The following is a 12,345-nucleotide window of genomic DNA, read 5'->3' as shown; positions in this document are numbered from 1 at the left end:
TTACTTTCAAAATAGAGAATATTGTCCTTTTGGGTGGAACACTCACCAAATCTAGGGGAATTCTAGCTGTCCATGACACACAATGTAGAAATGGAAATAATTCCCATCAATATTTTTATGTACTTTTATTTAAAAGCTGTGAATGATTTTTGTTTGGAGAAATCCAAGATGCGTAAGCTAGGACCACCTGAAGATTTGTTTTAATATGCAGTGCTCTTAGATTCACTACCATATATATCCATAGATACACATAAAGTGTACATGTGCACGCAGTCTTTCTGTGTGTGTACACATGCACGCAGATATGTGTAAGCCTGATGTATATATACAGACAGTATGTTTAATAAAACCTTTTGCAATTTTGCTTTACCATGCAACCATTTAAAGGCAGCAGGTAAAGTATCCTTGAATCTAGTTTGATCTTCCAATGAACCCATGTAGCCAGACTTTCATTTATCATCAATCAGCTGCAGTTCCATTATCTGTAGATCAAGCTACTTTATTGAGACGCGACTCTATTTTCCTCTTCACTTGCATTACTAACTCACTAGCTAGTAAAAATGGTACTAAAAGCAACTTCCTTAAGATGTTGTCTTTAAAGAAAACATTGTGCAAAATCCTCTAGCCCCTCCTCCCCCCTCCCCGCCCCCGCCAACAGAGGTCAAGGAGAAATTTGTGTTTAGAAATGATTTTTTTCTTGGTCATGTCAAGGAGAAATTTGTGCTTAAAATGATTTTTGGGGGTCACATCTGCTGTCTGAGATATGTGGAAACGTACTGCAATATTCCTATCACCCAATCTTGTACTAGCTGGAGCACTGATGAAGGGGAACTAAAAATACAATATACTTAGTAAACATTTCATACAACAGAATTGAAGCTCATAACATAGAAAAAAAATCATCATGCAAAATGTTATGCAACAATGTTATTTTGTGCTGACATTGAGGTTTGAAAATGTTGCATATGTCAGACAGAGCTAGACAAAGAAAAAAATGTGGACATTGGGAAATAAATACTCTCTTTTTGAGTCTCTCAAAACCTACGGTGTCAAACTCGAGAGTCTGAGCCTCAGGTTAGTATGCTAAACAAAATTTCCAGAGAAATGAACAAAAAAGCAAACTAAACTAGGAAGCTGTCGAATAAAGGAAAGGTAGACGTTTACAGTACTTGATTTTGGCCTAGGCATGCCTTTGAGCCTCTGATATAACATGCTGGTCTGCGTTTGGGTGGGTGGAGGAGGCCCAGGTGGTGGCGGGGGAGCTGCTCGGGTAGGTGAAGAGAGACGGTAAAAAAAAAAAAAAAAAAAAAAAAAGTAAAGAGACAAAGTGACTATCACAAAGGGTGACAAGTAGGATGACAAACTCTGAAAAGAACAACCAAACAAGCAAAAATGATCAAACACGAATGGAGAGCTGTTGCTTCCTCGGCGTGGAGGTGACGTTACAGAGGTATGCCACTGTTTGATGAGGGACGGGACTCTTACCAGCGTCATCAGCACCACCGTGCTGAGACACTCAGAGGCGGAGTGCAAATCCTGGATGCCTTCATCCAGAGGGATACACATGAATGATGGTGGCGGCATCATTGACCGAAAGAAGATGGACTTTTTGTACAATAAAGAACACCTATGCATTAATAGCTGTTTCTTCCTTCTGGGTGACCAGAAATAACACTTGATGTCGACATGGCTGGAAGATCTGGCTTCTCGTCCTCAGGATGCTGCTTCACTTCCTATGTAACCTTGTACCTTCTACTTAAGCCTCTCTGTGCTTCAGCTTCCTCCTCTATAAATTGAGAATATTAACATCTTTTTTGTGTGTATTCTGCAGGGTTGCTGATAAGAACACACAAAACAGTGCATGGGACGGATCTCAGCAAAGCTTCAGGTGTCTACAAACGTTCACTGTTATCTCCACATTGTGAGAAGGCAGAAATTAATTGCTTTGCAAAAACAGATGAAGGGCCGTTATTAGTTCAAGTGAGCTAGGGAATATTCTTGCTCCCTTTGTGGAATTTCAACATGTCAAAATCTGTCATTTGGGGGGGGGGGAAATGTGTGGTATCTGATTGTTTCCAGCTCATTTAATTATTTTCAATTTGGAATTCTCATGGCTTTTATATTGTGGGTTGAATCATATATAAAAACTTGCCAGCTTATCAAATATGTTACTTGCTATTCCAAATGTTAGAATACGGTAATCAGCACTTGACCCATCTGTCATGTGGTTTACAATATCAGCACAGCAAACATCCTATAACAATAGCCTCTCCTTCAACACAGGCGCGGAGCACTATCAGCTTCTGCAATTCTCTCTCCTTAATGAGTGTCTCATTAACCCAGGACCTGGTCCTTTCTAATGGTTTTCGTTTATGAAGCAATCTGTATGGTGAGGGGGACATATTCCATTGCCAAGTTTGCTTCTTGGTTTGCTTGAATGTTTAAATTGGGAAAATGAATTTTACTGCAGGCTTAGAGGAAACGCAATTCTAGCAGCCATAATAAAAAATATGAGAAATAAGGATAAATACAATGCAATATTTTGGCAAAGCATCCCTTAAAAGCAAAAGTTGATGTCATTCTTTTCTTGGGGGATCACCTCAAGGTTTTAAATGAAGGACTAAAAAAAAAAAAAAAAAAAAAATCTATTCCCCAGTCTCCTCTTACTTAAATCTTTTGTTTGGGAAAGATTGTATGTAAATAGAATTTTTAAAAAATCAGTTTTAAATGACAGCTATATAAAGGAAGGCAACTACTAATCTCGTTTGTAAAAAGGTACTCTATATTTTATGTTTGTTAAAATCTGGTTTTCCAACTGCAGCTGGGCAGAAAGTTGGGTGCAGCTCTGGTAAGACCTCCTTCTGGTATATCTTTGAATAAATGTGTATTACCTGAGTGTGCAATTCTTAGGGAAACTCCTCATTTATTCTTCTCCAGAATTCAGAACCTGTGTAAACCACTTGATATGGTGCTTTATAAAACAATGAAATGTCCCCAGGCTGAACCATAACCAGTGAGGCAGCAGATATATTTCAGCTCATTGGGTCTCGATGAAAATTCGTAAAGGGATTCCCTCCTGCCAACTGTCTGTCCAGAATTCTGACAGTGAGGTTTGCCACCATAGAAAAACAAGCTCCCTATTTTTTTCCCCTCACAGAGCAAAACAAAAACATCATACCTTGGTTTCCAACTTCATTTACCCAATTACCATTGCTCATGTTTACACAATTAAATCTGCTTGGCTTCCAGAGAGGGAGTTAAATGTGACTGCGGAAAAATAAAAAGAGAATTCCTCTGCATGCTCAGCTAAGCCAAGGAAGAGAGGCATCCAGGAGTGAGACTCTCCAATTAGCCCTTAAATAACCTGACCGTCTCTGTTCCAGCAAGCGAATTGCCAGTCCCTGAAATACCGTATGAAAGATGGATATGGTTGATGGAAAGCCCACTTACGACCAAGTTCCAACCTATTTATGTGTTGCTGAAGATGCCAGTGTTTGTATTACGCTATTACCAAAAATAACTAGCCTGGAGCAATTCACTAGGATTTGGAGATGGGGTGGATAAAAGCTAGAGTAGGAACAGAGAGCCAAGCAGATAGCCACATCGTGCTTTCCAGAGTACTCTGCTTCCCTGAAACAATGGCTCCACGGACCACACATTTAGCGCAGGGTTATAATTCAACATACTTCCCTTAGTGAGGCAGGCCATCATATACACTTGATTCCCTGTATCTTCATCACTCCCTTTCAGAAGATTCCATCTTTAGGACAGTATAAAGCATATGGTAATAAAGACCAGTGGATGAATCATAGGTTATTTTCTCTACTCTTTTCATTGCAACCATCTTTGTCTCTTCCCCATAAGGACATGGGCAGCATGGCCTGTCCAATCTCTCTCTAATGTGTCTCTTGATGTTATCTCCTACTGTACGAGATCATGTGCCCACACTGTTGCTGAGGGGGTAGACATGCAACTCAAGTCTCATCATCTCCACCTCAACTGTTGCCAAAGACTCCAAGTCAGGCTTTCGTTCCTTCCGTCCCCTGAGGCTCATTGATCGTGCAGCATCTGTACTGATCTCCAGAAAGCACACATCTGAACCTGTCCTACTCCTGCTCAGAAGCCTTTAAGAGCGGCCCCCGCCTCCACCAACAAGCATTATGCCTTCATCAGCTCCTCTGTTGATGCCTCTACTTGAGCACTCATGGTCCCTTAATAATAGCCAATTACATGCATGTTCGTCTTCCGCTAAGCCCGGTGAATTCTTTATTTCTAGGGGCTAGAACAGTACGTGGCCCAGGGCAGGTCCTAAGATATTGGTGGAAGGTAATCCTCAGTGGCTCCTGCCCAATGGTGTGCTTTCGTGGAAAACCAAATCCTCTGTGGTTGTAATGTGCCTAAAAACTATACAGAAACTTTTATCTCTTACACAAAACCTCTGGTTACTTAACAAATGCATTAAGCTGAATTGCTGAATGGTAAACATTATAATAACTTAAACTTCCAAACCAGAGAACTTCAGGTGTCTTAATGCCATGAAAAAATGATTTAAGATAATTAAATGTCTTTGTATTTAAATTAAATTATATCCACAAGAAAGAGATAATGAATGCTATTATGATACTTTTTTTCTCCAATTTGGTATCTTGGTATCCCAAGTCAGTCTTTGTCCTTGAGACTGAGCTGCTGCACCTAATAAAAGTAAACTTAATTCTGCATAGACACAGTAGCAGACATCTGTTGTTCTTGTGCGTGCAGTCGCCTTGCTCAGAACTGACTCTCCTCCACTCCATGTGGCTCTAGTGGGAATGGCAAGCAATTAACCCTACAGGGACAGTCGTGTGAGCCACGCCAGGCCAACCATAGCATCCCAGCACCATCAAGGATATTATGATTGGCTCAGGGATTAACATGTGACCCAAGCTGGGCCAATGAGGCCGTTCTCTGGAATTGTATACAGTTTCACAGAGAGGAAAGCTCTTTTTCCTCCAGGGTCATCGACTAGGATAAAAAGCTGGTGTTATCTGCTGCTATGCTCTCAACCCCTCCTAGTATGACCTCCAGTCACATTAAAGAAGCCTGTCAGCAGTTGGAGGGATCAAAACACACTACAAGTCTTTATTTCTGAGTCCAATCCCTCCATGCATTTCCTAGCTACACAGGCCAAAAAAGACCTTTTCTTGCTTAAGCTATTTAAAGTTGTTGTTGATGTTTTTGAACACTGGCTCTGGCAAGAATGCTGCTTTAATAGTACTATTACATATTCACCCAGCTCCTAAATCAACTTTCACATATACACCCACAAGCTCTCTGGGACAGGATCTTGGGGCATCTGGAAGGGTGATGAGCAGAGGGAAACACTTCATCAAGGACTAGGAGCATCCCTGACAGGTCTTGGGGAAGCAGCCCTTGACCTCTGTGACATCCCCCTCCCTGCCACAGGGTCAAAGACCTGGCCTAGGTAAACTCCCCATGTGCTGCGTTCCTGCAGTATCTTGTACCTCCCTTGACAACACAGTCACCGGATGAAATTACTTGTTTTATGCCTGTGTTCTCCAGTGTATTGGGAGCTCTTTGAGGGCAGGGACCTCGGCTGCTTTTCCTCATTGCTCCCTCCCCTCATGCCTGGCACAGCTCCTGGAACTTAGTGGCGGTTTATCAAATACATACGGAACTCTATTGCAATGCTTTATTTTGAAATGTATGATAAAGAGATAAATCAGCTGCCTCCTACATTCCACTAACATTCAAACTGCAACCCCGGCGTCCGCAGCTTCAGCATCACCTGAGTCTGTCAGATTTCCAGGCCACGCCCCTGACCTACCACGTCAGAATCTGTGCCTTAACAAGATCCCCAGAGATCCGTATAAACATCGAATTTTGAGAAGCATTGTTTTATATTCCATTTCCGAAGTCAAATAATATGTCTACGTTGCACATTTGGATTTGGAGGTTTCCTTTTAAATGACAATACACAAATAATAACATACCATTTTATGTTTATAATAATAACATATATAAAGTCATATCTCTATAGATAGATAGACACATAGATAGACCGTACTGAGTGCTTACTATCTGCCAGGCACTGTGTTAAGAGCTTTGTTTGGAATATGTGTTTTAATCTTGGCAACAATCCTTTGGGAAGAGGAATCACTATTAAGCCCTTTGACAGAAAACAGTGAGACTTAAAGAGGTTAAGGAAGTCATTGGAGCCAAGACAGTGATTTAAATTTTTGGTGTAACAGATCCTGAGTGCTCAGGCTGCTCCCGGGATCCTGTTTCCTTGGAACTGTATGTTTAGGATTCTAGTGTGTGGATGATGGACGGCCTGAGCTGTCATAATGGAAACGAGGCCAGTTATTCAATTGTAAGTGGGGCCATTATCTCTTGGCTGAAAGATAAGGCAGCCTGGTGGTGGGGTGGAGGGTGTGTGTGTGTGTGTGTGTGTGTGTGTGTGTGTGTGTCCGTCCTAGATAGTGTGCAGTACCCCAGACCCCAGACTAGAGTCATTCACTGGCCATCTTATTTTGAAATTGGCTTTTCTCTAGGCCTTGGTTTCCCCATCTGTCAAATGAAGGTTTGGGATTCAGTGATTGAGAAACTCCTTTTTGGTCTTACAATTTTATCACTAACAATCACAATCATTTCATAGTACAGAAGCTGAAGTGTGGGCTATGGAATTAGGCTCATGTTCAAACTCTGTTTCTACAACTAACCAGCTGTGTGACCTTGGGCCCAGTTGCCCAACATCTATTTCTAATTCTCTGTATTTCTGCAGACGACAAAGTGATTTCTTATTTCATGGACTGTCAGAGGCACATTTTAACATTTCTGAAATTGGATGCATCTTACATTTGATGGCGTGTCAGTTTAGTTGGCAGCATTATTTTATTCTTAGGAGTACATAAATTAATGGTGCATCCTATAATTGATGGCTTTTAGATTCAATGAAATATGGTAAAAATACTTATCTCATAGAATTGTCGTGAAAATTAAATGAGATATGCACGTATCTATTTAGCACATCCTAAATTCTCCATAAATGACAGTTGTCACGATTGTGATCGGCAGCGTGTCTTTTTTTTTTTTTTTTTTCTGGTAGAAGAGACATTACTTTCATATCTATTGATTCATGGCATATTTTTAACGCATCCTCTCTTCCTCCAAGGTCTTCCTTGGTGAGAGTGTTTGAAACACGTTGCTCCTTGCCCTCCTCATTTTTTATACAGTATAGATGAGCTACTAGTCTACAGAATAATTTTGGCTTGGAAACCCTGATTTACGTATCACTGAAACAAGAAGGATGAAGAGAGAAACATTTAGTCCCTGGTATATAAGATACGAAGCATGAGATCGTCCTCGTTTTAGGATTTTAGGATGGCTTGGATCTTGCTGAGATGGGATTTGCCCTCATTGGTTTCTTGAGTGGGTGTCTCCATAACTGTGTGTGGTGAGTATCACACGCTTGCTTGTATCTTTTTTTTCTTTCAAATGCACCTGGACCTATAAGAAGTTTGATGGAGTAAGGAAAAGATACAGAACCTCAACACTACAGAATCTGCTTGGAAATCTTTTGGATGGATTTGACGTGCTCTAGAAGGTTTCTGTCACTTGGGAGAAAAGAAAAATCCTCAGTTCTTTGGCAATCTCAGGGAATCTCAACTGCCCTCAGAAAGATTTCACAGGGGAAAGATTTCAACAATTAACTGGTCCCAGAAAGGACTGTTCTGTTTTGTGGTGGTTTTCCTGGATTAAAAGGTGTAAGTATTTTTGAATACCTTTTCCACTGAGTGAAAGGGCATTATCCAATTGCCCATCACATCAGCTGGAAAGCCTTCATGGCGGAGAGAGACACAAACAAACAAACAAAAGCATGATGTTGGAAATTAAATTTAGAATGATCTGGGTTCAAATCCTGCTGGAAAATGTCATTTATCCTTTCCAAATCTCAGCCTTCTCATCTGTAGCAAGGGCAGTAATCAAGCCTTCTCTATGGGATTAAGGTCAAGAATTAATCATCCTCCGTGTAAAGTCCTTAGCACAGTATTTGGGCCCATGGGTGGGCTAGCTACCTGTCTGTCTGTCTATCTAATTTTGCAAATCCTTGCCATATTTGAAGGAAAAATTGTTTTATTTCGAGTTCCAACAGAATTGCTCTGATGCTCAGAAAATTATGCAAGTATTTAGCCAAAAACTGAGGCAAAACAGCAATAGGAGTGTAGACTTTCTCAGAGCTTGCTGGGTTCAGAATGTGTGACGGTTTAAATGGAAATGTAGTTAAAATAATTGAATTCATTTGTAGGAGTCACAGCTTTTCTTTCGTAGAGTAACAGCCTTTTACATCTTTTTGTTTGGAGATACTGCAATTAAACTAAACATTTAATTTCTAATAATGCTACCAGACAGGAAGCATAAGTCCACCAAAATGCCATCTGCAGAGTCCTGGAGCCTCGCAAAGCACAGCCTGACGGAAGGACTCTGCAGCTGTCTGTATTCCACCCCAATTTGTACAGGTAAGTCCAGCTGTGCCCTGCCACCTCCACACAGTTAGTTCTGCATACCTATCCATGTACTCAGGCTTTGTTCTCTCTAAGGAAATTGAAAAGGGAGGGGGAGGGAAAGAAAAAAGATGTAAAGATCAGGAAAGACGTGATTATGATTTTGATTATGACTGAGATCTACTTTGCCTAGAAGAGGCCTTGGAGGTAGCAAGCTTCACACCCAACTCTGCTTCGACCTTAACTTTTAGGTCCAGTTTTACTCTCTTCCTCCTCCTCAATCCTTTCTCTTCATCCCCACCAGTATGGTTTTTCCGGAGTGCAAATTGCCAAGCCGTCCCCTTGCTTAAAGAGCTTTCAGTGGTTCTCTATCTCCTTTGGAAGTGAGACATGTGGGATTTCTCTCGTGAAAAATCTGTGTGTACGCGAAAGTTCATATTGGTCCAGGTGACGAACCTTTGGACCACGAGAGACAGTCTGAACTCTGTATGATGAAGGCACGTAAAAGCCTTGGAGAGCTTGCCTCCTGCCTCTGTTGCCATCATCAGCAGGCACTCCTGCCATCATTTCACCCTGTTGTGCAACTACACTAAATTACAGACTAGTTCAGAGTGTGGCCTCTACCTGGCTTCAGATGCTGGCTTTGCTTACTCTTAAGAAGACTCTAGCTTCACTTGATCTTCTAGGGGCGTGTTATTTAGCCTCTGCATATCTCAGTTTGCTCACCTCTAAAATGGGAACAGCAGTAGCAGCTGACGCATGATGGACTTTGAGGATTACGTGAGTGATAAGTATAAAGTCCTGGCATGCTGCACCCGGCATGTAATACACACTGAATAAGCTTTAGCTATTTCGATGAACTCTACAGGTTTATGTACTGGCACATGTTACTCCCTTTATCTATGATGCCTCTCTACGTTCCAACCCCATCTCCTTTCCACTGATTCTATTTCATCTTTCAAGATGACGTTCAGGCTTGCCATTAGTGTGAAGACTTCCGTGGCTTTCTGACGAGGCCCTCTTACACACAACTCTACCGATCGGTGTTGCTGCATACTGAATTTGTAATTTACCCTTATGTACCCATTGACACTTATGCTCCACAAGGGTAAGCTGTCCCTGGCTTTTGCCACTGTACCTGGCACGTGGTGGGCTCCCATTAAGCCTTGTCTAACGAATGAATGAATGAATGAATGAATGAACACCTTCCCTTCCAGGGAGAGAAGAGCTTGTATGCCTTGAACACAGGCTTGTGAGTCTTCAAATACTTATTGCTAGCCTGGTGCATGGCATGTGCTCAAAAATGCTTTCTGACTTGATTTGATATACATTGAACTCTGATCAAATGATAATTATCTTTGGAGAATCCTTTAGACCGTAAAACCATGATCTACACTATATATTTATTAAAGTTTTAAGTTTGAGCTTTCCTCAAAATATACTCAGAAATTTGGGGACCAAACAAGAAGAAAACTGCCAAGGCCAGAACACGGTTAAGGGCTTTCCTCTCGTGAAACTTCTAGCAACGTCCCCTACTGAGCCACCTGTGCGTGCATCCTGCCTCATCACGTGATACACACGAGACCAACATGGACACAGCTCCTCTCTGCCTTGGCCAATAAACATTCATCAAAGAACACAAACTTCTCAATAGGGCGGAAAACAGGAAAAAGAAATGAAACACAAAAAGGAAGATTCGTTTGCTTCATTCACTTAAAAAAGAAAAAAAACACGAGGCCAAATCACTGGAATCCTGAAACCAGAGATGACATGAAGTGCCACAGCCAACCAGAGTTCTGTTCCTTCAAAGCTTATGCCTTTACAAGAAATTCTGCTCTATACAGGTCAACACCTAGTGGGCATGAGATGTGGTTAGACAGCACAAATTAACTCCTTAAGTATCATTGCAACTCCACATCAGTCTTTGGGAGTACATACGTTAAGGAGCTATTAAAAAACAAAAACAGAAACAAAAACTAAATATAATTCAACAGTCCTGATAGTTTATAATGCATATACAATTGGTTCACCTGCGTCCTTTTGATTCTCTATTTGAAAGAGAAAGCACGACAAGGAGAGAAGAGAGAGAGGGAAACAAGAACACATATGCAGGATTAATGAGCAAGTGAACCAAAATGCCCCCCACTTATGTGTGATACATGATCTTGGAAAGAAAAAGTTGCCCTTGAGTTCCCACCGCCCGGAAGTGGGGGGGGGGGGGCAGCAAAAAAGGCTCCTTCACAGAGGTGGAAAATGCTGCACAAATAGAAAATTAGTAAAATTAATTTTAATGGGAAATCAAGCTATGACACATACATGAACTCTCCGAGTGACAATTAAGTCCTATGTTCTAGCCAGAGCTTAGAGGACGAGGACAAGTCCAAATCTCCAGAAAGAACAAGGAAAAGCTCCCCAGCTTGTGCGAGAACAGACATGAGGCATATCAGATCTAATTTTTACAGAGAATGGACCACCCGGTGTGATCTACCCACAATAGTTTGACATCTTAAACACGGAAAAGAAAGCACGGGTTTGCCCCAACTGTCCTTTACCTGGCACCTGACGCACTGCTCCCCGCCTGGCTGCTACCTTCTGATTGTGTACCAGTGACAAGCACTTTACAAACGGGGTTACACACAAGCAAAGTAAAAATGCATTCAGGTCACAGACAGAGAGTAACTGAAACACTTACAGACAAATCCGAGTTTATCACACACAAATGGCTTAATCGTCTAACCTGTGTTAGGCTGATAAAAAATGACTGGACTTCTCACACTGGGCGTCACAGACAGAATCAACAGACAAGCCAACGCTAAAAAACTTGAAGCAAGGAGAGTGAGTTGGTTTGGATCTGCATTTTCTTGAAATAATGAAAACGGAAAGAGTGAAGACAGCATGGCGAGGAGGTGGTAGGTACTCACGAATGGTTAAATCCATCACTTGGGAGGCCAAGCAGAAGACAGGATGCTCATACATTTCTCTCTTTTTCCCTATAAAAGAGGATTTGGGCATGCAAGAGGCTTAGGTCAGAGGTCAAGAGGTCAAAGGTCATAGGTTAGAGGAAAACGTTACATTAGCTCAAAGGAAAATAGCCACAGAATATTTTGGGATAAACACAGGATAAAAGAAAAAGGAGTTTCAAAATTGGAGATCTACTGGATTAACCATTCAGCATGCCGTGAGTCACGAGAGAGATTGTGACCATGATTTTACACGTCTCTTTAGAATTATTTGCAAGAATACAATGACCGAAAACATCATGGATAAAGGGAAACAGAATTTCATTGACTGAAGGCTCCAAGATACTAAGGATTTCAGACTTTAGTATCTAAGGCTCTTGAGGTATTTCTTCATAAACATAGTCTCCAGTAATATTACTGCAACTTCTTTCCAACATTCTCAGGGAGCTAAGCTGTTAATGGTCGCAGAGAAGCTCAAATGTCAAAAATGCAAGATTTCTTTTCTGGGGGTAGGATCAGAACCTTGTAAAAGAAAGCTGTCTGGTAGGAACGTCTTTAAAGCTGCCACGTCTCAGCCTGTGGTGGACTATGTTCATGAAAGAAAACCTGATACATGCAGCCAGAGGATGTTGGGTTGTCTGAATTAACAATCCCAGCATGCTTTGAAATTGGTGTCACAGCCACTTTTGCAGAGGTTAACGTCAAAAAGTGGCTGAGCCAATCACGGACAAGGAAGGAGAGAAGCGGAAGAGAGCAGGTAGTGCGGAATGAGGTACTTCTCTGAAAAGAGAGTTGGAAAAAAAAAGATTGGTTTCTTCAAAGAATCCCCAGACCTAAAAGTCACAGTGCAGAAGATAATTAACACAATCAAGAAGAATTGAGGC

The 12,345-nt window shown here is 41.4% G+C and overlaps 1 protein-coding gene across 17 annotated transcripts in view; it reads right to left on the bottom strand.

Annotated features, from left to right (window-relative positions):
- CADPS (calcium dependent secretion activator) overlaps positions 1 to 12,345 on the bottom strand; it is a 451,700-nt gene that overhangs the window by 103,255 nt on the left and 336,100 nt on the right. For 7 of the 17 annotated variants that reach the window (XM_057706175.1, XM_057706181.1, XM_057706180.1 and 4 more), the window contains 2 exons: positions 9,497 to 9,519; positions 7,247 to 7,250 (listed from right to left, as the gene is read on the bottom strand). The exons of 7 other annotated variants lie outside the window; for them this stretch is intronic. In XM_057706175.1, the coding sequence (XP_057562158.1) occupies positions 7,247 to 7,250; positions 9,497 to 9,519 (27 nt within the window). Of the gene's footprint in view, positions 1 to 7,246; positions 7,251 to 9,496; positions 9,520 to 10,531; positions 10,550 to 11,422; positions 11,492 to 12,345 lie in introns of all 17 variants that reach the window. 3 more of the 17 variants (XM_057706171.1, XM_057706169.1, XM_057706172.1) reach the window with 2 other exon arrangements.

The sequence above is a fragment of the Hippopotamus amphibius genome, chromosome 13 (genome assembly GCF_030028045.1).
Source record: "Hippopotamus amphibius kiboko isolate mHipAmp2 chromosome 13, mHipAmp2.hap2, whole genome shotgun sequence".
NCBI classification, from domain to species: domain Eukaryota; kingdom Metazoa; phylum Chordata; class Mammalia; order Artiodactyla; family Hippopotamidae; genus Hippopotamus; species Hippopotamus amphibius.
Note: the sequence above shows the minus strand (reverse complement) of the source record. Positions and strands in the feature narration are given on the sequence as shown.